Genomic DNA, 25753 nt, shown 5'->3' on the forward strand with positions numbered 1-25753 from the left:
CTTTGCGCCCCTCTCTCTCTTCTCCCTCTCTCTATGCGTCTTTGTATATATAAGCAATGTCAAGCTATCCAGCACAACTCACAAGCTTAATCATCGGCAAGCTACAGGCAATCACCATCATTTCCCCAGCTTCTGTTCTCATTAGTGTGCTCTCTCGCATTTCTGTCAAAGTCTCTTAAATTTTGAACTCAACCCCTTCAAATTAACAATCTTTATTATCCACCACCCACATTTTAATATTGTAAGCTTATTGTTGTACGTTACACATTCTTTTTTGAAAGGAAGTAGATATGGACCGAGTAGCCAAGTTGGCATCACAGAAGGCGGTAGTGATCTTCAGCAAAAGCTCCTGCTGCATGTGCCATGCAATCAAGAGGCTGTTCTATGAACAAGGGGTGAGCCCTGCAATTTATGAGCTTGATGAGGATCCAAGAGGGAAGGAAATGGAATGGGCTCTTATGAGATTAGGTTGCAACCCTTCAGTTCCTGCAGTGTTCATTGGGGGCAAATTTGTAGGCTCTGCTAATACTATCATGACCCTTCATCTTAATGGTTCTCTGAAGAAATTGCTCAGGGAAGCTGGAGCTATTTGGCTTTAGTACAAATTCCACGCCCACTCTTACATATATATACGTATAACTAAGCTTAATAAGGCTAACTCAGCTTTATTGTCCTCTGCTTTTTTGCATCCAGCGGCTGTATGGAGAAGATAAATAGTCTTCAACTAGAGTCTCTACTCTGTATCGAACCCAATGTGAAGTGTATTTACAGATGAATATACAAGCTTTGACTCTACACATAATTAATCTTTTATAAATTGAGAGTTTGTAAATAATTAAGAAGGAATAAACTTTTGATTTTTTTTAGCATTTAACTATTAATAAACCATTAGATTCAATATAATTAATTAATGTTGTTTTATCAACAATTATTGATTATAAGAACGTAAAAAATTTAAAATTTTGATTGTTACAATAAATAAAAAATATTCAACCACTGAATGTTATAAAATACAATTATGTCATGAAGAATATATTATACAATAAAAAAGAACAGTAAGCATTTTTATTTATATTATTAGCAAGGCATATAAACAAATATGGAAAAAAAATGGCGTAGATAAAAGAATCTGAAGTCACATCGAGTGAAAAGGAGCAGCAACAAATTGAAGTGAGGTTTGAAATTCGCAAGGTAGTACGTGTCGTGGGGTGAAAATGTAATGTGAGAGTCATATCAAGAAATGGATATATTCTTGTTCAGAAAAACAAAATCATCTGAGGGTATATATTGTTCTTGTTGGTAGTGCATGCATGTTGTTTTTATGAGGACTTGACCTTTGGATGTTTGCTGAGGAAGAGAGTAAATTATACAATGCAATCTGTGTGTTATGTATCTTGCAATAAAAAGAATATATCCGCTTTCGAAAAGAAATGAACTGCCTAATATTAGAATTTTTGAAATTTGGCTTGCACATTAATTTTATTCTCATCATGGCCACCGCCTATACTGCAACCTTAATGCCAATGTCATCTTATAATCGTATTTCGAATTTCTAAAGGGTGCTTAGCCTGTATTCCCTGTTCAGAATATTTAGAGGTAAAGTTTTAGTATCACATCATATCATACAAAAGCTCACATTCCATCACTTTTTTTTTTCTAAGTCCTTTGCCTAGTGGGGTGATTTTATTAGGGTGGTTTGAACGTAATTCTTATTTATTTAATAAACAAGTTAAACTTTACTCTATAATTTGGGGTAGCTTTTCAGTTTTATTACTGCTCAGTTGAGCCTTCGGTCTCTCCCTTTTATATTCATTACAAATTTTCTTCGTTGGTCAGGTCTTGATTCATTGGAAGACTTTGTACATTTACTGCTCCTTCAATACAAGACTTTGGTTGTTGTTTGAAAATCTTAGGACTTGTTTTCGCGGAGTCTCTATGCTCTTAATCCTTCAGCTTTTTGGATAAAAGCTTTTGGCTCTTATCAGTCTTGGAAGTCTTCTTATGCGATAAAAAGCTGGTCCAACCCTTCTTATGTGTCTTGGCAGTTTGTATCATGGGAAAATCTTATTTGAATTGGCTCGATAAAAATAAAATTTAATAAATTAAAAAAATATATTTTTATTCTACAAAAGAAAATTTGATAAAAAAAATTAAATTGAATTAAATTTTTGAGAAATATTTAATATCAAACAAGGGGGTAATTAACAAAATTGAATGAATTGGCATGCATTTCAAGTTCAAAATAGTTGCAAACCATTATGCGTCAAATTCTAGATGTGTGTAAAGAAGAAGAAGATGATGCAAATTAACCTGAAAAGCACGTGAACGCCACTGGAGAATTTTCCTCCTTTTTTTTTCTTGTGATATATATCCACAAACATGAGATGATGACCAGTATTCTTCAATCCTCAAATCGATCGTGGGTCCACCATTTCATCTGCTGACAAAACAAGGGTTTCTATTCCTTCTTGATGTTCTTCATCATCATTCATCCAAAGATTTAAAGTGGGTCATCATCATCTCTAGATTCAAAGAATAAAAGGCAAAGATAAATACAGAGCATGCACCATGGGGTTCAATAGCATAGTGATTATCCAACCAGCAGCAGCATGAGATGCCAAAAAGGAAGAGAAAACAAACTGATACTTCAACTTTCATGGCGCTCTTCACCTCCTTCAAAAAGAAGTAAATATTCATCTTGTCTGAGGTGTGATGGAATTTATTCCATTTTATCATAAAAGCTAGCTAGAACCATTTATATTCTCTCCACATTCTCAAATGCATAGACATGTGTGTGACCATTCTGCGATGGTTTGCAGAGGAGGAAGGAAGTGATGAAGATCCATCTACAAAACCTTGAAGATTCTGATAATTAATGAGAGGAATAAATTGAGCTTTTCATGCAAGAAAAAGAAAATTCCTAGTAAATTTTACAGAAAAATGTTGATGGGTTGTGGGAGAAGAGAAAAATCATATGTAGAATTATTTTCAATTGTATTTTATAATTACAGTAATAAAAATTAGTTACAATTGGGAAGGAAGAAGATTGTAATCAACCCATGTGTGTTGGTTGTGTCTGGATCAATAGTTTTGCTTTATTTTTTAATATATTTCAAATAAGATTAGTCATTGTTTTAAGATTAATTGAGTAATCAACTTTAATATCGCACTCAGATGGGCTAATTATTACCATTAACCACTAATTATTGCATTTAATAATCCTTCATCTTATCTGCAAGCTTTCACATAAGGTATATAGACGCTTTCTCTCAACTCTGAAAGCTACATTTCTTTTTTATGCATGTAATATGAGTTCAATTGTAACTATTAATTAATTATATGTGTTCAAATTTATATAAAATTAATTAAAATCTATATAACTATAACAATAATTAATTAACTTTTTTCGTATAATCTTATTAAAAATCAGGAAAAAAAAAAACTGTAATCGATTCCATATGTGTTAATTACTGGTTCTAGGCAATATTTGATTTAAAATAATTATTAATTTTATGAACCTCATACATGGCTTGGACTCAAGTGTTAAGCGTATGAGATGAGGCCCAACAAATACGGGCCCGTTTTGGCCCCAGCGATAGCTGCACTTGTTTTTTCAAATCCTCCTCCTCCTCCCCATTCATTCTCAAGTAACTTCGTTTTATTATTATTATATTAAAAGATAGACATTTTAAATTTTTATCTTATAAAATAAAAATGCCAAATGATTAATAATATTGAAATAATTATTTTTATACGAAATTAAGAGAATGATTGTAATTAAATTTACGTTGTTTAACGTTTATTAGTTAATTAACATTAAATTTTATGATGATAATCAAATTCGCTGTAGCTTTAAGAAGTATAATATGTTTTTTTTTTTTTTTCAGTTTTTAGAATTGAATTTGCTGTGGGCCATAGATTAATATTAGAAGTATGTAAAATCATTTTACATTATTACTTTCACTTTTAAAAGTATATGCTTAATATATGTCATGATGAAATAAATATTTAATTAATTAAAACATATATCTAATAAAATAAAAAAAAATCATAAAATTAAATTACAACAGTATTTCAAATGTTTAACTGTTTTTTAAATATCTCATCCAACAAAATTGGTATAGTTATTAAGAATGGAATATTTCATTCGAAAACAATTTATTCTAAGTGAATCAATATATTGAATTCCTTAAATGTCTATCAGAGCCGGGGGGTTTTTTTTATCGGAAAAAGCCGGAGTTTACGTAGACTAGAAAGTATCTCAAAAAGCTGGAGTGAAGGAGGAGGAGTTGTCAGATTAGTAATGTTGGAAAGCAAAGAATGAGGAGGAGGAGGACTCACTCCATGTACCAACCAGCTCGGATCTAGGAAATGGCCATACTTCAACTTCTGTTCCTTTTGCTTCAAACAGGGATTGTGATGTGGGGAACATATGCCCCACTCACCCAGTAAATTTTATAATATTATTTTTTACAATTTTTTTTCTAAATTATTCGAATTCTTATATATAATTAATATCTGTGTAAATATATTTATTATAATTGACTTTATTAAAATTTAAATTTGAAACCAACTTCAATAATTCATTGATGTAATTATTATATTCTTAATTTACCAGTCTATGCATTTTTCTTTTTACTGCATTCATCTTATTTTAAATAAAAAGAATCACATTTTAAATAAAATTATTGCTTCCGACAACAAGTCTCTCAGACGTTGGATCAATCACCATGACGTCACTGACTGGAATTTATCAACGAAATCACATTCCAATCGAACGGCTTGAAACCAAATCTCACAAAAGATAAAATAGGACGCAACAATGGGAAAAACAAAAAATCCCCTCCGACTCAAGTCTCGTTACTGCTGTACTTACTACAACAGTTCAAAATCATTGCATTAAGAATGTCCATCACAAATGTAAAAGCACATCCCTTAAACTGGGACCCACACCCCGACCGTGACGATGTCCATTATTACCACAAACCGTAATTTCTCAACTTTCGAGGGGTTAAAAAGTTAAAAAAAAAAAAAAAAAGAAGTTGATATCAAGGGTATGTGTACTTGTGTGTAATTATCATCAATTGGCATCTTCGTATTTTCCAATGGATTTAATTCTAATTTTCCGTTTGTTTACGTATGTGTTATGACAAATCCCCATAATTACGGGTTAATTAGATTTAAGTTTTATCTCGGAGAGTGGGGAAAAAAATTATTTATTTTCACTGAATTTTTTTGAAAGGATTTTCTTTTCTCTACCTTCTCTTCTTGTTTGCTTGCACCTCAGTTTCTTCGATTTGTTGATCTAACTTTTGCTCTCTCGATCTTTCCCTTCAATGGCCGCTAAAGGTCCTAAAGAGAGACAAAGCATAGGGAAAGAAATCAAAAGAGCTAAAGCAAAGTGAGTGGCGTCGTAGTTAATTTATCAGTGTTTGAAGAATTGATTGCTAAAGGACCCAACTCTGGAGAGAATTTTTTTTTGTCTGGGGGTTTTATCTAGCCTGAGGTTTGTGGGTTGCGATTGATTTGTTTGGATTTGATATGGGTGGGTGTTTTCCTTGTTTTGGATCATCAAACAAGGAGGGTAGTGGTGGTGGTGCCGTCAAAGAAGTTGCCAAGAAGGATTCGGTCAAAGAAGGCTCAGTCGCCCTGTCTCATCATGTTGGTAGAGTTAGCTCAGGTACTTTTCTTTTTTTTTGAAAATCATTTTGGTGAATAGTTTATGGCTCCTTTGAAGGTTTAATATGACTGCTGCAAGTGTATGAATTATGCGTTTGTGGGTTTTGTTTCGAGTGTTTTCTTATTTTATTTCTGAATAAAGATTTTGCTAATTTGATCTGTTAGTGTTGCTGAATTGGGTTTTTTTTAGCTGCAGTGCTACAGTTCTTTGATGGATTTATTGTTTGTGGGATTGCGTCTTGTTTGTGCTCTTTCACTTTTGTGCTAATGTAGGGGTGCCTGTATTATTTAGAGATCTGCTCTTAGTTTTAGGAGTTCCTGTCTCGGAGTTTCTTGTAAATATTTCTTCTCTACCATAATTGCCAAGTTAAGAAAGAAATGATGGTCAGTACTTGGAAAGTTGTTTGTTCCCCTGCAAGTACATAACATATTGAAGGCTATGTCAAAATTGTCTATACTTTTTGTGCTTGTTTGGAGAATGTAAAATAGGAATCTGTGAGGTTTAAATTTGCAATGCCAATTTAATAAGAAGTATGATGAATGATATCACCAAGTGTAGCCATTCTATGGAAATACCATTTAGACTGTTTAGGCTGAAGCCGTCATTAGTGTACTTGCACATAAGATAAAAAAGTCTCCTTTATGCATTTTCAGCCTTTACGCTGTTCAATTATTTTTCATATAATTTGCACATATACATATTTACCTTTTCCTTTTGCATTTCTACATTTTGCCTGATGCACTTATTCATGCAGACAAGTCAAAATCTCAAAATGGTTCTGATCCTAAGAAGGAGCCAGCAATTCCTAAAGATGGACCAACTGCTAATATTGCAGCACAAACATTTACATTCAAAGAGCTTGCTGCTGCAACAAAGAACTTCAGACCCGAGTGTCTGTTGGGTGAAGGGGGCTTTGGACGTGTTTATAAAGGTCGTTTGGAGAGCACTGGACAGGTAATTTGAGACTACTTAAAAATCAATGTTCATATTATTGTGCAATGAATTGTGCATTGACACATTTTTTAAATACCATAGTTGTCTGTATCCTGTTAGGGTTGCAACTTTTTAATTGTGTTTGCAGATAGTTGCTGTAAAACAGCTGGATCGGAATGGCCTTCAAGGTAATAGGGAATTTCTCGTGGAGGTTCTAATGCTCAGCCTCCTGCACCATCCCAACCTCGTTAATTTGATTGGTTATTGTGCTGATGGGGATCAACGCCTCCTTGTTTATGAGTTTATGCCACTGGGATCTTTGGAGGATCACTTGCATGGTTAGATATCCACCTGTTTTACTTCAATATATGATATTGATGGAAACTTGGTGATCCTAGGGCAATTATGTTCTCATAAGATATAATATATCACACAAAAATCGCATTTCAAGTCTGAACTAGTTGTTTTATCTTACAGATTTTCTCCACATAACTTGTAATTTCTATGATTTTTAGAGTTTTGTATTATTTTTGTATCATTCATTCTTGAGAACATAGGTGTCACTCGCTTATTAGGCTTGAATACTTACTGTTTAGAAACTTCAGGCTTTTTCTGTTATTTCTTCTTTTTAACATGATTTTGAATGTAGCCATTATGTGCTTTGTGTGGTTGCTTCTAATTTTGGTGCATCTAGAATTTACTTGGACATGTAAAAGATGTATGCTCTGAAAAGGAGTGACACTTTATGAAATGCAGCTAAACTTTTTTATTTTATTTTATTTTGAGTATTACTTATATAATGTTATAAAGGGTTGGTGAATAAGATATCTTTAAATTTCCCTATTGTGTGATAGCAATTTGAGCATTTATGCTTAATGCAAGGTAATTTTACCAAGTGATAATTCTTGATTCAATGAAAATATCTGATTTGTATTTTGTACTGCATATTGAAGTAAGTCTATAGTATATAGGATACCTATTTATAGAGTGTCTAGGACCTATAAACTACTGATCAAATATACTAGAACCTACTAGAATATTCTTTAATACACTAGAATACTATATACTAACATCCCCTCAAGTTGGATGAAGGGGCAAAGCAACCAGATGCAACTTGGAAACAAAAAATTTGTGTTGTGGAGTGACCAATGGCTTAGTGAAGATGTCTGCAAGTTGAGAAGCTTTTTTGGAGTTGTTCTCTGACCAGATGACAATCAATGTCAAGATGTTTAGTTCTCTCATACAAAACGGGGTTGTTAGCTATGTGAATAGCTGCTTGGTTATCACACTGCAAAGAAATAGGAAACTGCACATTAACTCGCAAGTCTTTTAATATATATGAAACCCATAAAAGCTTACACACGACAGCCCCCATGCGTCGATATTCAGTTTCGACAGAGGATTTAAAAATTGTCTTCTGTTTTTTGGTCTTTCAGACAAAAGACAGTGACAGATTGCCTAGAAAAGGAACAAAGTGGCTCAATCTGCATCACAATAAGCTGAAAGATTAGACAAGTTGAATGTGGCAGAAAAATATAATCCCTTAGATAGATAAGTCTTAAGATATCTTAAGAAATGACAAGCGGCATCCCAATGGGGCTTTCTAGGACTTGACATAAACTGACTGAGATAATGAACCGCAAAGCTAATGTCAAGCGTAGTAATATTAATATATAACAATCTGCCAACTAGCCGCCTATATTTATTAGGCTCAGAAAGTAAATCACCAGCAAAAGGATCAAGATTCAAACCTTTGGGCAGAGGAGTAGAGGCATTCTTAGCATGTAACATGCCGGTATCACCTAAAACGTCAAAGAAAAATTTCCTCGGAGCGATAAGGGTATCAGAAGTAGATTTGCCAATTTCTAAACTAAGAAAATATTTCAAATATTCAAGATCTTTAATAGTAAATTTGCAATGTAAAGCACATTTAATCTGATCAATGACAAACAGAATTACCAATTATGATCACATCATCTACATAGATAAGAATAATAGTAAATGTACCATTGTCATCTCGTTTGAAAAGACAATTATCATGTACTGATTGAACAAAGCCTAAGGACTGGAGGAAGGACGTGAACTCCAAGTTCCATTGCTGAGAAGCCTGCCTTAGACCATAAAGTGATTGTTTTAATAAGCAAACTTGTCTTAGACTAGCTTTAGAATAACCTGCAGGAGGCTGCATGTATACTTCTTCTTTCAGGAAACTATGTAAAAAGGCATTATTAATGTCAACTAAAAGATTGCCAGTTTTTAGAAGTAGCTAAGGCAATAAAAATTCGGATGGTAACAACTTTGGCTACAATAGAAAAACGATCTTTAAAATCTAATCCCTCTATTTGGTTATACCCCTTAGCCACTAAACGGACTTTATATCTGTCAACCTCCCCCATTGGGCTTAGTCTTAACCTTGTATAACCATTTGGAACCAATGGTCTTTTTACCTTTTGGAAGATCAATAAGTATCCAGGTTCTATTCTTTTCAAGAGCTAAAAGCTCATGATGCATGGCTTTGACCCAATTATGGTCACTTGAAGCTTGAGTGAAAGTGCAAGGTTCATGAATGTGAGAAATTGTGTTAAGGTAAGTGTAATATGAAGATGTAAAGTGAACAGATAAATCAAAGTTAGAAGTAGTGGATAAACGATTCACAACAAAATCTTGCATCCAAGATGGTTTATTATGAATCTGGTGCTCTTTCTTAAAGGGAGAGTAGGAGAAATGACCTGTTCCTATGAATGTGATTGAGAAACACAATCAGATTGTGTTGGAGCCTGAAAATTAGAGAAAGAACTTGATGCATCGTTAGGCAAATTGACAGGAAGAACAGGATTTGAAACAGAAGGCCCTTGAGAAGGATGATGTCGGAAAGGGAAAATAGATTTATGAAAAAGAACATCTTTGCTGACTGATTTATTTTGTGTCTAAGTTTTGTAATCTATATCCCTTCTGAGTAGTGGAGTATCCAAGGAGAATACATTTGGTAGATCTAGGATCAAACTTATCTTTTTGAGGACTGTGATTAATGACAAAGCATAAGCAACAAATAGTTCTTAGGTGGTCATAATTGGGTGGTTTATGAAACAAGGCTTCGAAGGGAGTTAACCAACCTAAAACTTTGACCGGTATTCTGTTAATGATGTAGGTAGCAGCCAATATACACTCAGACCAATAAGTTTTTGGAAATTGAGCTTGGATTCGGATGGCCCTGGCTATGTTGAGAAGATGCTTATGTTTAATTTCTACTGTGCCGTTTTGTTAGGGTGTATAAGGGCAAGTAGTTTGATGGACAATGCCGTGGGAAGAAAATAAAAAAGCACACCTTTTATTAAGAAATTCTCTTCCATTGTTGGATCTTATATTTTTAATTTTTGCTCCAAATTGTTTATTGACATATTGAATGAAAGATGTCAAAACAGAATATATCTGATCTTTAAACCTAAGCATATAGGTCCAAGTTGCTCTAGTTTTGTCATCAACAATGGTTAAAACAAATCTAGCACTAGTGACAGATTGAATAGAAAATAGTCCCCGTAAATCTATATGCACAAAGTCGAAAGGATTGATAGTTATAGTATTACTGTTATGAAAGAGTAATCTAGACATTTTAGCTAGAGGACATAAGGCACATGTGTGATTAGTGTCAATAAACTGCTTGAGCACAGGAATATGGGATATTTTATGATAAGAAGAGTGTCCTAATTTAGTATGAAGAACAGAGAAAGGAATTTTTATTATGGAATTTGCAAGAGATGTAGTTTCTTTATTGCATTTTTGAAACTCAGCAACTTTTACATTGAGATTTGAAGTAACTTTATTACAAATAGAGTCAACACAGGACTGAATATTGGAAACAGAAAAACTACTATTGTCTAAAATGTATAATTTACTGATTATTTAGCCAACAGCTATAATAGACCTATTCTTTTGGTCCTGAAAGAAGCAACAAGATGAATAAAACTGTACTGTCAAATTGGTATGTTTAAGCAATTTAGACACAGACAAAAGATTCATATTAAAATCAGGAACAAGGAGAACATCAATTAATTTTATGTGTGTGCAAAGCAACATTTCCAATGTGTGAGACCTGTGTGGAAGAGCCATTTGGCAAATGCACTATTATTGGTGCAGGTGCAGAACATATAGATATCATATGACGCTTATATGGTGTGGCATGATGTAATGCACTAGTAGCAATGATTCATGCCTCTGTTCCAGTTACCATAGCACAACAAGCAAAAACTGAAGAAATTTTATGATTGAAGGTGCTGAAGTTATTACCAGAACAATCGGTTGGATTGTAAGAGTAGGTTGAATGCAAATTAACTGTATTTATTGTAGCAACCGCTTTACCTTTGACCAACCTGCTCATTTCTTGCTGCAGTAGTTCGAGTTTTGTATTAACTTCATCTATTTTGCTTAATTCGATGGTGGCGATCGATGCAGCACCTGCCAGTGGTGTTTTTAGGACTGATTCTACACTGTGACCTTCAACGTGTGAGATGTGAGCTGTGTATCTCGGTTTGAATGCCTCTGGATTGGTGAATTGCTTGTTCTTGTTCTTAAATCATTCTGGAGCATTCAGCTCGTGTATGTCCATCTAAATTGCAGTATTCACAGTGGCCCTTCCTCGCATCATACTTCCTGTAATCTCGCCTGTTGCCTTGAGATCGGACGGCTAAAGCAGCTACCTCAATGTGTTCTGTGAGGTTGGTTTGGACTTCCTTTTGAGACTCTACCCGTAGAATCATCGAGAAAGGTTTGTTCACCGTGGGTAATGGATCCAGTAGCAGTACTTGATTGCGAACTTGATCAAAACTATCGTTGAGCCCCATTAGAAATTGCATTAGATGATCCGCATTGTGGATTTCTGTTGCCAGCTTCTCTGACCCGCAATTGCATGGAGGTATCGTCACAATGTTGGCCAATTCGTCCCATAGCTACTTCAATTTGTTGTAGTATGTTGTCATAGAGAGATTATCTTGGGAGATCGATGTTATTCTTTGCTTGATTTGATAGATCATTGGCCCGTTGCTTCCGTCGTATCGTTCTCCTAATTCGACCTAGAGCTCTCGAGCGGTGGTGGCATAGAGGAAACTTTTGACAATGTCCTTCAAAATAGAATTGAGGATCCACGATGTCACCATATAGTCGCATCACCTCCATCTGTCTTAATCTTCAGATCCATCCTCAGGTAGGGCGAGTTTCCCTTTCATGAACGCGAGTTTGTTCTTCGCACCGAGAACGGTTTTCATCGCTCGATTTCAGCCTCTATAATTGATTTCGTTTAATTGAACAGAGACGAGAACCATTGCCGGATTATCTGAATTTTGCAGCCCCAAGGTGTCATCAACGATTGTTTTGGAGATCGTCGGAACCAAATGGCTCTGTGACCTAGTAGAGCTTCTCTCCGCCATTTCTCATTGTGAGGAAATATTTCGGGAGGGAGAAGGGAAGAAGCTAGGTAAATGGCTTTGATACCATTTTGATTTAATGAAAATATTTGATCTGTATTTTGTACTGTATATTGAAGTAAGTCTACAGTATACAAGATACCTATTTATAGAGTGTCTAGGACCTATAGACTACTAATCAAATATATTAGAACCTATTAGAATATTCTTTAATACACTAGAATACTATATACTAACAATAATATTGTTGAATAGTTTGTGTAACTTGTATATTGTGCCACTTATTGTTGAGATCTTCCTGGGAGAAATTTTAAGGTGGAACAATTATACAATTATACATGGAATGACAATTCCCTAGAATTTAAATTAGATAAAATATAACTTAAAAATAAAAAAGTGAACCCTAAAAAAATTGGACAGTTTTTTCTTTTTGATAATTGTATTTAAGAACATATTTCAATTATCGAGCCTGAGAATTGGGAGAATGTTTAGGAGCAGTTTTCCAGATCTGTGTTGTATTCATTTAATATGTTATGTTGTAGAATGTAAGCAGTGTTTTCCACAGAAAATGTCTGATTTCTTAGGGATCACTGGGTTCTTTTTTCTTGAGCCGTAACTACCAATCATAGGTAGACAAGTTAGGAAAACGGACGAGAAATCCAGGTAAGGATCCTCATCTGGACTTTCTGTTCACCATCCCATGTCTTGATCTATAGATAAGAACCATAGCACTTAATTCCCTAAGCTAGGTGATTAATAAACATCTTACATTATTGCTGGTTATAACCTACGATGCTTGACTTTTGCTGTAACCACTTATTTTCTTAGTACACCAACTGCTTTTAGATATTCCTAGGTCCACCAACTGAATCAATGCTAAGAGGATGAGCCAAACTGTCGGCAATAATCCATATGAGTTGACTACCATTTAGTCACAAAGCAATTGATAAGTTTGCTGTTGAAAAATATGCAAATGAGTATCTAGCAGTGATCTTCCTTTTGATGAGTTCTCTTGAGACTGGGATGAAAACATAGGGAAATGTTCAGCGTCGAATTCAGTTGTTTCTCTGCCTATACATCAATCAGTATTTGAGAGAAATTTTCAATAACTGAGTTTCATGTATAGTGTTCTGTAAAATGGCATGTAAACCGGAATGGATTGCATGAGAAGCAATAAGCTGCATTGAAATGGGATGTCGAGATCAGTCAATGAAATGATCAGATGTGAAACAGAAGCATTTGGGATAAGCTAGAACCCACTCTTAGTGATGTCTGTTACTTTGTACAGATTGGCATGGATTGATTGATTTAAAAAGCTGAAAAGATGGAATAGTGCAAGTAGCACACAATAGGGTGAGAGAGCTCTCAAAAGAGAAGGGAAAGAGCGTGTTTCAGGTTCTATTTCTCTAACTTGACATGATAGTTTCAACTTCAGCGAAAGGCATTGTAAAATTAATCACTTGGTATTGTACTTGCAATGCCACCTTTTTCTAGTTCTAGAAGTGGTTGTTCTTTAACCTTACATGCTGCCGGTAGGTATACAATTTCCAATTGATGCTAGCCACTTTGCATCAGATAGTGTGACTGCAGTTTGCTGGCCCATGTTTCTGCAAAATTTTGCCCCTTGAAGACACAAGTGCAGGTCTATTGATGAAATTATCAAATGGTTGGTAGCATATCAAATTGATGGCTATCGTTAGGGGGGATCAACCAAGAGAACGTGGTTTTTAATTTGAAAGTGATGCCAGCACAAGGTTGTTGCTAAACTACATGGACTATGTTGTTGTTCCAGTCTCCAGTATGGGCGTGTATCAGGCTTCTCTTATTTGTAGCACTAGGGAAAATCTTCATAAAACCTGGATAAGAATATATAGAAAAATAAGTGATTTTTATGGTTTCAAGGATGATGGAGAGTAATGGCAAATGAAGGTTCTTTGCTGGTTAATCCAAGAACGTTCAAATTTTCGTCTGGAATTGAACTGGCAGATTGTGGTCCGGTTCAAAGACAATTTTGATCACTTCTAGTTCTGAACTGGGCGAACTGGCCATTTAGTAATAAGAATCCAACAAACTGCCTGTCAGCAAGCAAGAATGAAATACAAAACCCACCTTCCAAAATTTACTTCTTGAAGATATCCATCTGATCAAATGGTAAATAGAATTGTGGTGAAAGGTGTCTTATAAATAGAATCCCGTCCCAAAAAAATAATGATATCTGAAGTAGAGAAAAATAAATTACGCATGGATTGTCTGCATCAAATGCATAATTTTAAGATTGTATTTCATCTTTTCATTAACTAAAAATATTTTTTTCATGTTTGCATGTGCATCTACCTAAATTCACTGATGAAAATGCCATTCTGTGAATGGAACAATTGAATATCCTGAATTCTTTTATGATTTCTAAACTGTTACACGTGCTGTTACCTCAAGATAATATTCTGAATCCTCTTAATCTCTCCTGTAGCCCGTGCATAGCCTTTCCTCCTTCCTCTTCTCTCTATTTCTCTCTGTCCATCTATGTATCTATCTACATGTATGATTTGTTCCCCTTGTGATTTTGTTTTTCTTGATTTTGAGATCACAAGTGTGATTCACAAAGGACGCTGGCTCCCATGACAATGTCTTCGAATACCTGGATCATATCGAGTTAATAACTTGAAAATGTTGTTTTGTCAAAGTTTAGTTGTGCTAATTAGTAAGAAAAGATAATTAGTGTATAATATCTTTGAAAACCAATTATGATTCTTATTAGATCTATCTTTTATCCTTACAATTGTATGTAAGTCTAAAATGTGGATTGGATAAGTATGGCTTCTCATTCTTTTACTGTATTTGATAATGTTCGCAGATCTTCCACCAGACAAGGAGCCTCTGGACTGGAACACGAGGATGAAGATTGCAGCTGGTGCAGCTAAGGGGTTAGAGTACTTACATGACAAAGCAAACCCACCTGTCATTTACCGAGACTTGAAATCATCCAACATCCTTCTCGATGAGAGCTATCACCCAAAGTTATCTGATTTTGGACTTGCAAAGTTGGGTCCTGTTGGTGACAAGACTCATGTCTCTACACGGGTGATGGGAACATATGGTTATTGTGCCCCTGAGTATGCTATGACTGGTCAACTTACTTTAAAATCTGATGTCTATAGTTTTGGAGTTGTCTTTCTTGAACTCATCACTGGGCGCAAGGCCATTGACAACAACCGTGCTCCTGGAGAGCATAATCTTGTCGCATGGGTAAGTTTTTTTTTTTATTTTAATCCCCTTAACTTCATTAGAAAGTCTTTTAATAATTGTATCGATGCATTAAGGCATTTTTTTGTTAAAAAATATTGAATTAAACTAAAACAAGGTTTGTTGTTTTCTCTTGTTATTCTGTTGGACTTGGCATTTTTTAGGCACGGCCACTTTTCAAGGATCGTAGGAAGTTTCCCAAAATGGCTGATCCATTTCTTCAAGGTCGTTATCCAATGCGAGGATTATATCAAGCTCTTGCAGTGGCAGCAATGTGCTTGCAAGAACAAGCAGCCACAAGGCCTTTAATAGGCGATGTTGTGACTGCACTCACTTACTTAGCTTCCCAAACATATGACCCTAATACTGCCAATCAAAGTAACAGAGTTGGGCCATCTACTCCTAGGAACAGGGACGATCCAAGGGGGATGGCAGATGGGCTGGATAGCCCCGGTGAGCACCAACACGGTGGGCAGCATGGCTCTCCTCATAAAAATTCATCTGATTATAGAAAGCGTGATGCTGCCAGGGAATTAAGCACTGGCTCAGAGTTACGAAGGAGCGAGACTGGTGGTGGGTCTGGCCCTAAATGGGGTTTGGATGATTATGAGAGACAGGACTCTCAAAGAGATGGCTCAGTAAATAGCAGCAGAGCAAGGGAAACTCCCAGGAATCGTGATTTAGATAGAGAGCGTGCAGTAGCAGCAGCAAAAGTTTGGGGTGAAAATTGGAGAGACAAGAAGCGGGCAAATGCACAGGGTAGCTTTGATGGTACAAATGAGTGATGGTAGCACTAGAAGAATTCATGTTTCTTTGATCTGGGCAATGTACGCTGTTTGCTTCCAAGTGTCATCATGAAGAAAAAAGGAAGTTGCAGATACAGCGTTCATAACTGTCTTGGTTTCCATTTCCACCAATGGAATAAGACTCGTTGTATCCAACTTCGACAGCTGTTGTTTCGTCCTGTATCATTCATGTAGTTGAGTATGAAATTGAATGCTTCAATTATGTGGTTGAAGGGAACACAGAATTAAAGCAAGGTTCAGGGCAAGTGGGTAGCGTTTGGTTTATGAGGCGTATACGGGAAACCCCCACTGCAGAATTGATGTATACATGTTAATCTATGTATTTAGGACATTTTTTTCCTTTTTCGCTTTTGTTTTTTTTTTTTTAAGTTGTCACCGGAGTATAGCTAATTTTTGTCCCATGTATCTGTCCTAATTCGAGGAGACTTGGTGGGTTTGGTGTGGTGTCTCGTTGATGTTATATTTTGTACTTAATACCGTCTCGTGTATGGATTTCTGAGTCGGCTCATGTTTCGGCATATACAGGAAGTTTTCATCATATTCTGCTCCATATCTCAGCATGTTACTATCTCCTTTTTCTTTCTTTGTTCCCCTATTAGTGTCGTTCTTCAATTGAACCCATATTTCCGGTGAGAATTCATTGCTATCGCTTAGGCAGATACACATGCTCATTACACGACAAAAAGAAAGCTCTTACTTCTCTTGATTTAAATTGAGAAACAATTATAAACTCAAATTTGCAGTCACATCCTTGCTCAGTCTTAACACAACTTGGAAAGAGTTATATAGCAGTATAAATATTAAATTTTGTGAATCATGGATATCGTTCGAGAGTGATTGACATATCATTCCCTTTTTTTTTTTTTTTCAGAAAGGGGCACTGCAATCTTCTGCAGATATACGTGGATGAAAACCCTTTTTAAATCTCACTCAGAATGGAAAGTGTTTCCAAGTTATGATGACTTAGTTACACCATCAACCGATTCAGAATCGACGTTTTATTCTATAAAACACTTTACAATCACAGTGAATAGATAATTGACCAGAGTGTTTGCTGACAAGAAAAACTAGGCTTGTAATAATAGAAAGGTTCTTGACAAGAAAATTTATACTTGAACAATGAAGCTTTCAAGTGAATAGAAATTAATTTAATGGAAAACGATTAAGAAAGAAATCTCAGCAATGAACTGCAAAATCATTGTGGTAGACTCTCAACATAACTCCGAATCACATAATATAGTTTGTTGCCAGCGTTCGTCAGTGGGAGTCCCAGAAAGAGGTGGTAGTCATGGTTTCCAGCCATAGATGGCAGTTGCGCATAGGGGAACAGCCTTTGGTTTTCTAGACAAGTGAAAGAAAAGCCACCTGCTGCCAAAGCCAGATTTGCTGGTGTATTAAAGATGCCTTTTCTCAGAAGGCTCCGGTTTGCAGAGACCAACTGTAACACACTATGACCTGCGTTGTTTAGTTTGAGCTTCAGTTTTGCCCCAGACACGACTATTAGGAATGGCTTGGGATCTCACTTGGTAACTACCAAGAGGCCAAAACTCCGTTTCCATAAAAAATATAATAAGAGAACATAGAAATAGAAATATATATATATATATATTTAAATAACAAAAAATACATTTTACAAAGCATACTAATTAATAGCTTGCCTGCGGGAAACAGAGGGAAGACTTACTGGACTTTCGACCCTATACTTACCTTGTACAAGTTGTGTCAAGAACCAGAGAAATAATTTAACCGCTACTAACAAAAAACTATCAGAACCAGAGAAACACTACTCTTAATACAACAATAAGCTCAGAAAATGCATAGCACTCGTTAGTTAAAACTCCATACATTGCACATGTTAGTTAAAACTCCATACAACTTCTAGCTTCATCCACATCTTGCACTATTGCATTCACTCACCAGCTGGCAAGATATGCCGAGATCCTAAATAAGCAAAACTATGGGCATCCACGCCATAAAAAGTGGGATATTTGCAATAACGTTTCCTTTTCTCCCCCTAAAAAGGATAAAATAAAAGAAAAGGTTTACACTCCTATTGCTTCTTCCTCTTTCCCTGCAAAAAGAATATAACCAGGCACGTTTACTCCAAGGAGAAACTCCATGAGAAGTCATGTAGTGAAATTAACCATATCAAGCAACTTACTGAGCTCACATAATCATCCATTGTCAATTGCTTTCGCTTCTTTAGAGAAGTGGGACTCTCAGTCTGCCTTCCAGTTGCACGCTTAGATGGTGTCATGTTCTGGCACACAACGAAGTATGATAATACAATTTGCATCAGCAATGATAGATGAAGATGCCATATACCAATTACCACAAAACCAAATGCAAATCTCCGGAAAATCCAGACAAATAACACGAAAAACAATAAAATAAACCATAACACATGCATAGTGCTTGTGTGCAAGCAGAAATGGTGAGTTGACTAAAGAATAGGACCTTGGCAAGCTTCTTCTCTTTCCGTGCCTGTCTCTCTCTCTCATCATATTCTTGGTTTTCTTTCTCCACCAACCGAATAAGTGTATCACATCTCCTAGCAAGTTCTTGAGTTGTGCGAGACTTCACAAACCAATCAAAACGAAACAAAGGTGATGTACGAAATGCTGCCTTTAACTCATCCCAGTTCCCATATCCAAGCTTATGAACCATGCAAATCTGCCAGTAGTCATATAAGGCATTAACATCACTATAACTCTAATATCCCAACAGAGGAAGAGGTTCAGCAATTGTATCAGATAGATGCATAAATGAAGAACCATACCATGAATCGGTCACATTCTTCATTGTACAGCTTCCCTTTGTTCTGACCATACTGGATCTTCAATTCAAGCCATGGATTCTTGTATCGATCTAATTTCTTCCCAATTGCTTTCATGATCTCATCTTTACGTGAAATTCTAGCTTCTCCTCTCTCAATATTCTTTATGATCCTATCATAATCTACATGCATGCCACAATTTGGAGAAGAAAGAGGTGATCAAATTTTGTTAAAGGAGTTTGATCAACTTAAGAATATAATAGAACATGGTATTGCTTACCATTTAACTCTTTGTACCGCTCTTTAAAAACTTTAGAGTATCTTTCAACTTCCTCCTCTGTCTTTCCTTCCATTTCAGAAGCAATACTTTTTATATCATTTCGGCCATATTTCTCACAAGCCCTAATAAAGGTATTGAAGTCTCTTCTACTCCATGAAGAGAACCCCTGAAATTGTCCACTCAATCATCAGTAGTTAGGCCTGTAGTCTAATATAAACCAAACCTCCATAAAACACTCAGCTCACCTCCTCCAATAGTCGCTCCTTCTCTTCCAATTCCTCAGCAGTCAAAGGTTCTCCAGACTCTAAACAATCAATAATCGGTCAGCAGCACATAAAATGATGCAATGAACGACATAGTTAGGCAGCTGTTAGGCATCTCATAAAACATACCTTCAGGTTCATCAACATCAATTGTGTCTTTCAACTGATTCTTTTGGTGCGTTTGCTGAAATTTTGTTAAAAAAAAGGAATGAAAAATTGGCATAGAAACAACTGTAACCACACTGACTACATAACCAAAAAACCAGAATTAAAAGTTATTGAACAAAGACAGACACCCACCATGAGGTAGCGTACTTCTTTTTCATACAATTCACTCAATCTTTGAGTGTTGAAAAACTGAAAATCGTGTCTGAAAATAGAAAAAAAAAACTTCTAAGTCATGTGAGAATTCAAACCTGTTCAACAGAGCCAACAAGAAGTTTCAGAAGAACTTACAATTGGGGCATGCGAGGAATTCGAGGTTCTTTTGGTTTTGCTGGACCACCTTGACGTAATGTTTGCTTAAAGTATTCAGATTCAGAGTAACTGGTTGAACAAAGATGTTAAAACAAAAACAATGTCAAGTATAATGCTGGAACAACATATACACAGGTACAAACCAGATGCTTAGGAAAAAAAGGAAGATGAAAAAGAGCATTACTTGCGCTTTCGCTCCCTCTTTGGTGGTTCAATCCAGTTGTCACTAACAATCTTCTTGAAGTCAAACTTGTTCTCATCCTTCATGAAACCAAAACACATTAAGCAGGGTCACAAAAATATGCCTCAAAAGTATCCCAAGTATTTCTCAATGAATGAGAGAGAAGAGAGAGAGAGAAATGTGTCAACCTTGTCATCATCAAAATCATATAATTCAGCAGCTGCCAAAAACAAGAAAAAAATTCACATTTGACATGGTGAATTTGCATAGTGACTAAAAACTAATAGATGACTGAATTCATTAAGCATAAACCAGTCTAAATCAATGACAACATACTGTCATCCATTTTGAATTTTATCGCATCTTCTGTGAACTTCTTCATCTTGGCGTCAAGCTCTGCCGTTGCCTCTTCTCCTTTAGCAATAATTCTGTCAATGTCTTCATCTGTAATTGTGCTATCCTTTGAGCTGAAAACCATTTCAGCACCAAACCTCACCATTTGAAGCAGTTCATCTTTATTAACAGCTGCATGAAAAAAGGAGGCATCAAACTATTAGCAATCAAAATGAAAATATCAAAACATTTGCTAAGCTCAATGTGGTGCTAGTGCTTACTTTTCTGCTCTGCTAACCTCCCTTGTTGAATCACTAAAGCATCAAGAGCTAGCTTTTTATAAGCCCTCTCAATCACTTTTTCCTCAATAGTATACTGTTCCATAATCAAGCAAAATAAGAAAAAAATATAAACATAACTTCTACAACAACACATGAAAGTAAGTGCAAACCTCTGTGCAAAATCGGAACACTTGAACTTCTTTCTTTTGACCGATCCTATGAGCACGATCCTGTGCTTGCAAATCAACTTGTGGATTCCTGCAATAAATTATTAATCTCATAAACAAACAAAAAGTAAGAATGAATGAATTAATTAATCAAGAAAAACACTAACCAATCACTATCATAAAGTATGACAACATCTGCAGTAGCAAGATTAATCCCAAGTCCTCCTGCTCTAGTAGACAACAAGAACACAAATTTATCACTCCCTGGCTTGTTGAAGGCATCAATGGAAGCATCACGATCTTCTCCACCAGTATTGCCATCAATACGACAATACAGATAGCCACAAAACATTAAGTAGTCTTCAAGAATGTCAAGCAATCTAGTCATCTGCATTTTAAAAATCAAAACCAACCACAAAATAGAACATAATTATCTAACCATAACATCAAGCATAGTGACTCATAAACATAGAAAATACTGCAGTCATATGTTAAAACAGTTCGCCATAAATATTAAAGGAACTGCATAAACAATTTTGATAACAAACTGACCTGTGAAAATATCAAAACCCTGGAATCACGCTCTTTCAGCTTAGGAAGCAACTTATCCAAAAGAACCATCTTCCCTGGAAAATTGAATAACAATGTAAATAATGATTTCTAGAAATATAAACAGCAATAGACTCATCTTCTGCTCCGAAGATTTACCAGCATTCATAATAAGATGATCTCCTGTTGTATATGGTGGGCCAGGCTCAGCACCCTGGAAAAGATATGGATGATTACAGCATTTACGTAGCTGCATTGCTATATTCAGAAGACGTTTACGTTCCCCACCAGCATTAACAACTTCAAGATCTTTCTGCAGTAAAGCCCTATAATACTGTTTCTGCATCTGGGACATGCCCACCTTCAGTATGGTTTCCTTCTTTGGAGGCAATCCTTTCTCAACATCTGATTTCAGTCTTCGCAGAAGAAATGGCCGTAGAACCTTAAAAAAGTGCAGAATCCACAAAATCAATAACCACATGCAAGCAGAAATCTGAGTGTCCAATGGTACAACATTGATATGCCTACCTTGTGTAGTTGCTGAACAACCTCCTGCTGATCATTTTCACCAGATATTTGAAACCATTCATCAAAGGTTTCAGCTGAGCTAAAAATTTCTGGCAGTAAAAAGTTCAGAAGAGACCAGAGTTCATGAAGATTGTTCTGCAAATCAAAGAATATAATGAAAGTTAAATTAAACAACAACAAACAGATCTAGGTAGATACAACCAGAAGATAACACATGAACATAGAAGGTAATCAATGAATAAATGCCCATTATCCATCAACATTTGTAAAGTTCTCTTAAACTGAACTTGCACAAATTTTCATGCCATTGACAAGTTGAATGCATACCTGAAGCGGAGTACCAGTAATGAGGAGACGGTAATTGGTATTATACAGTCTCATTGTTTTTGAAAGAAGAGAATTTTCATTCTTAATTCGATGGGCTTCATCGATGATTATGTAGCGCCAGCTAAAGCGACGCAAGGCCGACTTCTCTTTAATGGCCATTTCAAAACTTGTAACACACACATCAAACTTGCCTGCAACCAGTAAATTCTCGCGTATGTTTTTCTGCCAAAAAGAAAGGGAAATTAATGGAACATTGGAACTGCAAAACCTCAAGTATTGCCAATGATATAATCATTTGAGGAAGAAAAGAAGAATTATTTATAGAAGAATACTTATAGCAACTTACCCTTTCATCAGGATTCCCAAGAAATTTTATAGCACGCAATACTGGACAAAAACGACGAATTTCATTCATCCAGTTACCAAGTGTAGATTTTGGAGCAACTACCATATGAGGACCAGTTATTCCTCTAAACTCGTGCAGGTAACCCAACAAGGATATGGTTTGTAAAGTTTTACCAAGACCCTATATTTTCAAAAATAAGAATTTATCACAATAACACAAGAAATACAGTATTATACTCTATAAGGGTGAATTCAGATTATATATATCCCAACAAAAAAATTGTTTGGATACACACCATTTCATCTGCAAGGATTCCATTTATACCATTCTCATAGAGTCTTATAAGCCAGTTCAACCCAGCAAGTTGGTAATCCCTCATCTTTCCCTGAATACCTGTACAATGTATGAAAAAAATAACTTCAAAAAAGAGGTATAAATAACAGAAACATCAGGTCATCAGCATAAATGTAAATTCCTTCAGTTAAAGAGAAACTTCCACTACCCACAATATACCAATCCAACTGGCATCAGTTTAGTGTAGGTAGACATTAAATTAGAAATGTATCGTGACGAACATATTGACCGGTTAACAAAAGAGTACTCATCTATTTGCAGCTAGGAATTATGAGGAGGCACAATAAAAACAGCAACAACAAATCCCACCAATGTTTGCATAATTTGAAGATAATAGGTAGAGCACTCACAAGAGGGTTGTGCCACCAGCCGTGTGTTTCCAGCCCCAGATAAACCATCTTCTTCCTCCTTCAGACACTCTTCATCTTCTTCCTCTTCAGTTACTTTGGATGCATGTCGACCCCTAAAATATAAGTTAATTAAGAACTCATCAGAATAGGTGGGCACTTAAATGCATTTAGGTGTAAGCATGTCCGCATCCTTCCTATCAAGGATGCATAGACAATTCAAAGTATGAGGCATGCCACCCCCACATAAACAACCCTTTTCCTGACATCCATGCCATTTTGTAATACAGGTAAGAATTTGAACCTCCGCATCCAATCCCATCCCTTTGCCACTTAAGCTAGGTCAAAGACTAGCTCCCAAATATATTTTCAAAGGATCATTTATTGCAGTCATTAACTCCAAAATCAATTATCAAATAGTCCAACACAGCTAATGGAGTAGTGCATAACTACATATTGAAACTCAAACAGGGAAATGTTTCTAATAAGTGACAGCCAGCTCTGGAATGCGTAATAGATACGAGAATTTGAATAAAAGAAGTAATGAATTAGACAAATACAGAAACAATTTCACCATAGGACGATTGAATAAAGCACAGCTGTCAAGCAACACATTATACCTTCCCTTAGCTTTTTTCTGGGATGCAGATTGATCAGGTTTGGCAAAATGAGCAAACAACTCAGTTTGCTGCAGCAAATACTTCAAGCGCCCTTTTCCTTTATTGTTCTGCCATTAGACTAAAATTAGCAAAATTGTACAACAATTCCATGTTTTACAATCAAGTGTATACTGAGCCAGTATAATAAAAGCACCATATCAGCATCTATAGCAGCATTTTGTACATCCAATATCTCCTGAATCTTCTGCTTTTTCAATTTCTGCATTTCTTTGAGTCTTTCTTTTTCACGCTTGCTTATTTCATTGTTGTTTTCATCCTGCAGGTCAAATCATGAGGGGAACTTTCAGGATGTTGCACAACAACTATTGCTGCCTGGTTTGAACTTACAAAATGAACTTGAATGTATAAATAACAATCAATGGAAAATTGCAAATCCAAGTACAGTGCAGTGGAATATGACAGCTGTCCTATTAGAATTCCTCTTATTTAATTTCTACGGCAATCTCCTATTTCTCAAGTTTTTTGGCGAAAAATAAAGAGGCATCATTAAAGGAAATTTTTAAAGCATCTGTGATCTTTATAACATCATATATTTCATTTCCTTTCTTCTTCTTCTTTTGGTAGAGGAGGCAGCATAAATGAGAAATTAAGACTAACACTTGAACATTTTCCACGTCTTTCAAGACTGACTGAACTATTTCAGCTTCATTTAAGCCCAACTATTGTCCAATATAAACGAATTCACAAGCCAAAACTGAGTCAAACCCTGCTATTCTACAATTTTATCTGTAATCTAGCAAATGCCATGCCAAAATCCGAAACCTATACCATACAGCCTTCTTCACCGACAAGACCAAAAATATTTTCCTTAAAACAATAATAACTGAAACAAAGTGAACTAGTAATAGTCCATAATCTAAAATAATTACCTCGTCAACATCGTCAGCGTCGGCGTTGACGTCGTCTCCAGTTCCATCAGCGGCTTCATCATCATCGGAATCAGCGGAGCGAGCCACAGCTTCAAGCTCCTCCTCGTCTTCCTCCTCATTAATCTGCTCGTTGATTTGCTCCTCATCGGAAGAACTGGAGCCACTAGATAGCGCCTCATCAGAGGATGCCTCTTGCTTCAAGGGTTTCGCCATGGTACTTGGCTTAGGATTGAGGGTTCGGCTTTCCCTATCGGCAGAAAGAGTTGGAAACGGAAGGTGAGTTCAACAAGATTAAGGGGATTAAGTTGCAGATGTAAGGCTATATATTTGTTAGTTTACCGGTGGTTTTATTAGAGAAACAGTTGGGCCAGAGCCACTTAGAGTCGGGTCGGGACTGAAATGGATTTTCCCGCTTTTTATTGCTGCGGAAATGAGATTTCCCGCTTACACTAAGGTCGGTCAGCCCAATAGCCGGGGTCCGGTCTTGGCTGCTGGTTAGTTAGTTATTTTTTTAATTTTTAAAAATATATTAAAATATTTTAATATTTTAAAAAATTTATTAATTAATTTTTTTATTATTTTTAATAATTAAAATACCTCTAATACAAATATACTAATTAATAAATTTTTTATAAAATTTAGAAATTAATTAATAAATTTTTTATTATATATATTAAATAATAAAATATTAAAAATTAATAAAATTATTAATTAATCAATTTTTTAAATAAAAATAATTCAATTAAATTTATATACTTTTACTTAATTGCTAAATAAATTTAATCTAATTTCACGGCGTCCACCCAGCATTCATTCAAGTTAGTATAATTGAATATAGAGAATAAAATGAATTACATAAAATATTATCCAGCATATTTTTATTTATGTAATTATTCTCATATAAATATAATATTTTTTT

General features: G+C 35.5%; 3 protein-coding genes across 4 annotated transcripts; 2 read left to right on the plus strand and 1 right to left on the minus strand.

The window, feature by feature from the left end:
* Positions 1–812, plus strand: LOC110602361 (monothiol glutaredoxin-S10). Its single transcript, XM_021739861.2, has one exon. The coding sequence runs from the start codon at positions 291–293 to the stop codon at positions 597–599; it is 309 nt and encodes a 102-aa protein (XP_021595553.1). The 5' UTR covers positions 1–290; the 3' UTR covers positions 600–812.
* Positions 813–5086: 4274 nt separating this feature from the next.
* Positions 5087–16614, plus strand: LOC110601740 (serine/threonine-protein kinase PBL27). Its single transcript, XM_021739004.2, has 5 exons — positions 5087–5680; positions 6435–6634; positions 6762–6951; positions 14882–15273; positions 15435–16614. The coding sequence occupies exons 1-5, from the start codon at positions 5542–5544 to the stop codon at positions 16053–16055; spliced, it is 1542 nt and encodes a 513-aa protein (XP_021594696.1). The 5' UTR covers positions 5087–5541; the 3' UTR covers positions 16056–16614.
* A 1226-nt stretch (positions 16615–17840) lies between these two features.
* On the minus strand, positions 17841–25191 carry LOC110601739 (ISWI chromatin-remodeling complex ATPase CHR11). 2 transcript variants are annotated; one of them, XM_021739003.2, is made up of 25 exons: positions 24835–25191; positions 24099–24221; positions 23906–24012; positions 23289–23401; positions 22880–22977; positions 22585–22764; positions 22239–22460; positions 21912–22046; positions 21543–21825; positions 21387–21460; positions 21002–21222; positions 20838–20925; positions 20668–20761; positions 20390–20578; positions 20242–20273; positions 20057–20133; positions 19852–19941; positions 19696–19765; positions 19525–19579; positions 19378–19436; positions 19133–19298; positions 18856–19034; positions 18534–18749; positions 18247–18336; positions 17841–18147 (listed from the first exon to the last, which is right to left on the minus strand). In XM_021739003.2, exons 1-25 carry the CDS (start codon positions 25045–25047, stop codon positions 18127–18129), a joined length of 3195 nt encoding a protein of 1064 aa, XP_021594695.1. In that variant the 5' UTR covers positions 25048–25191; the 3' UTR covers positions 17841–18126. The 2 variants fall into 2 exon arrangements, with proteins under 2 accessions (XP_021594695.1, XP_021594694.1); XM_021739002.2 differs by having other exon boundaries at positions 18238–18336; positions 24835–25190.
* Between the last annotated feature and the right edge of the window lie 562 nt (positions 25192–25753).

Source organism: Manihot esculenta, chromosome 15 (genome assembly GCF_001659605.2).
Source record: "Manihot esculenta cultivar AM560-2 chromosome 15, M.esculenta_v8, whole genome shotgun sequence".
In the NCBI taxonomy this organism is placed as follows: Eukaryota; Viridiplantae; Streptophyta; class Magnoliopsida; order Malpighiales; family Euphorbiaceae; genus Manihot; species Manihot esculenta.

Excerpts from the sequence above, each read along its gene's own strand:
- LOC110601739 (XM_021739002.2), bottom strand. The coding sequence starts at position 25,047 with ATGGCGAAACCCTTGAAGCAAGAGGCATCCTCTGATGAGGCGCTATCT. Across the intron at positions 22,461-22,584 it reads TTGGGAATCCTGATGAAAGG|AAAAACATACGCGAGAATTT; the intron begins GTAAGTTGCTAT and ends TCTTTTTGGCAG. Across the intron at positions 20,579-20,667 it reads GAGGTTAGCAGAGCAGAAAA|CTGTTAATAAAGATGAACTG; the intron begins GTAAGCACTAGC and ends TTTTTCATGCAG.
- LOC110601740 (XM_021739004.2), top strand. The coding sequence starts at position 5,542 with ATGGGTGGGTGTTTTCCTTGTTTTGGATCATCAAACAAGGAGGGTAGT. Across the intron at positions 5,681-6,434 it reads TGTTGGTAGAGTTAGCTCAG|ACAAGTCAAAATCTCAAAAT; the intron begins GTACTTTTCTTT and ends TTATTCATGCAG. Across the intron at positions 6,635-6,761 it reads GTTTGGAGAGCACTGGACAG|ATAGTTGCTGTAAAACAGCT; the intron begins GTAATTTGAGAC and ends TTGTGTTTGCAG.
- LOC110602361 (XM_021739861.2), top strand. The coding sequence starts at position 291 with ATGGACCGAGTAGCCAAGTTGGCATCACAGAAGGCGGTAGTGATCTTC.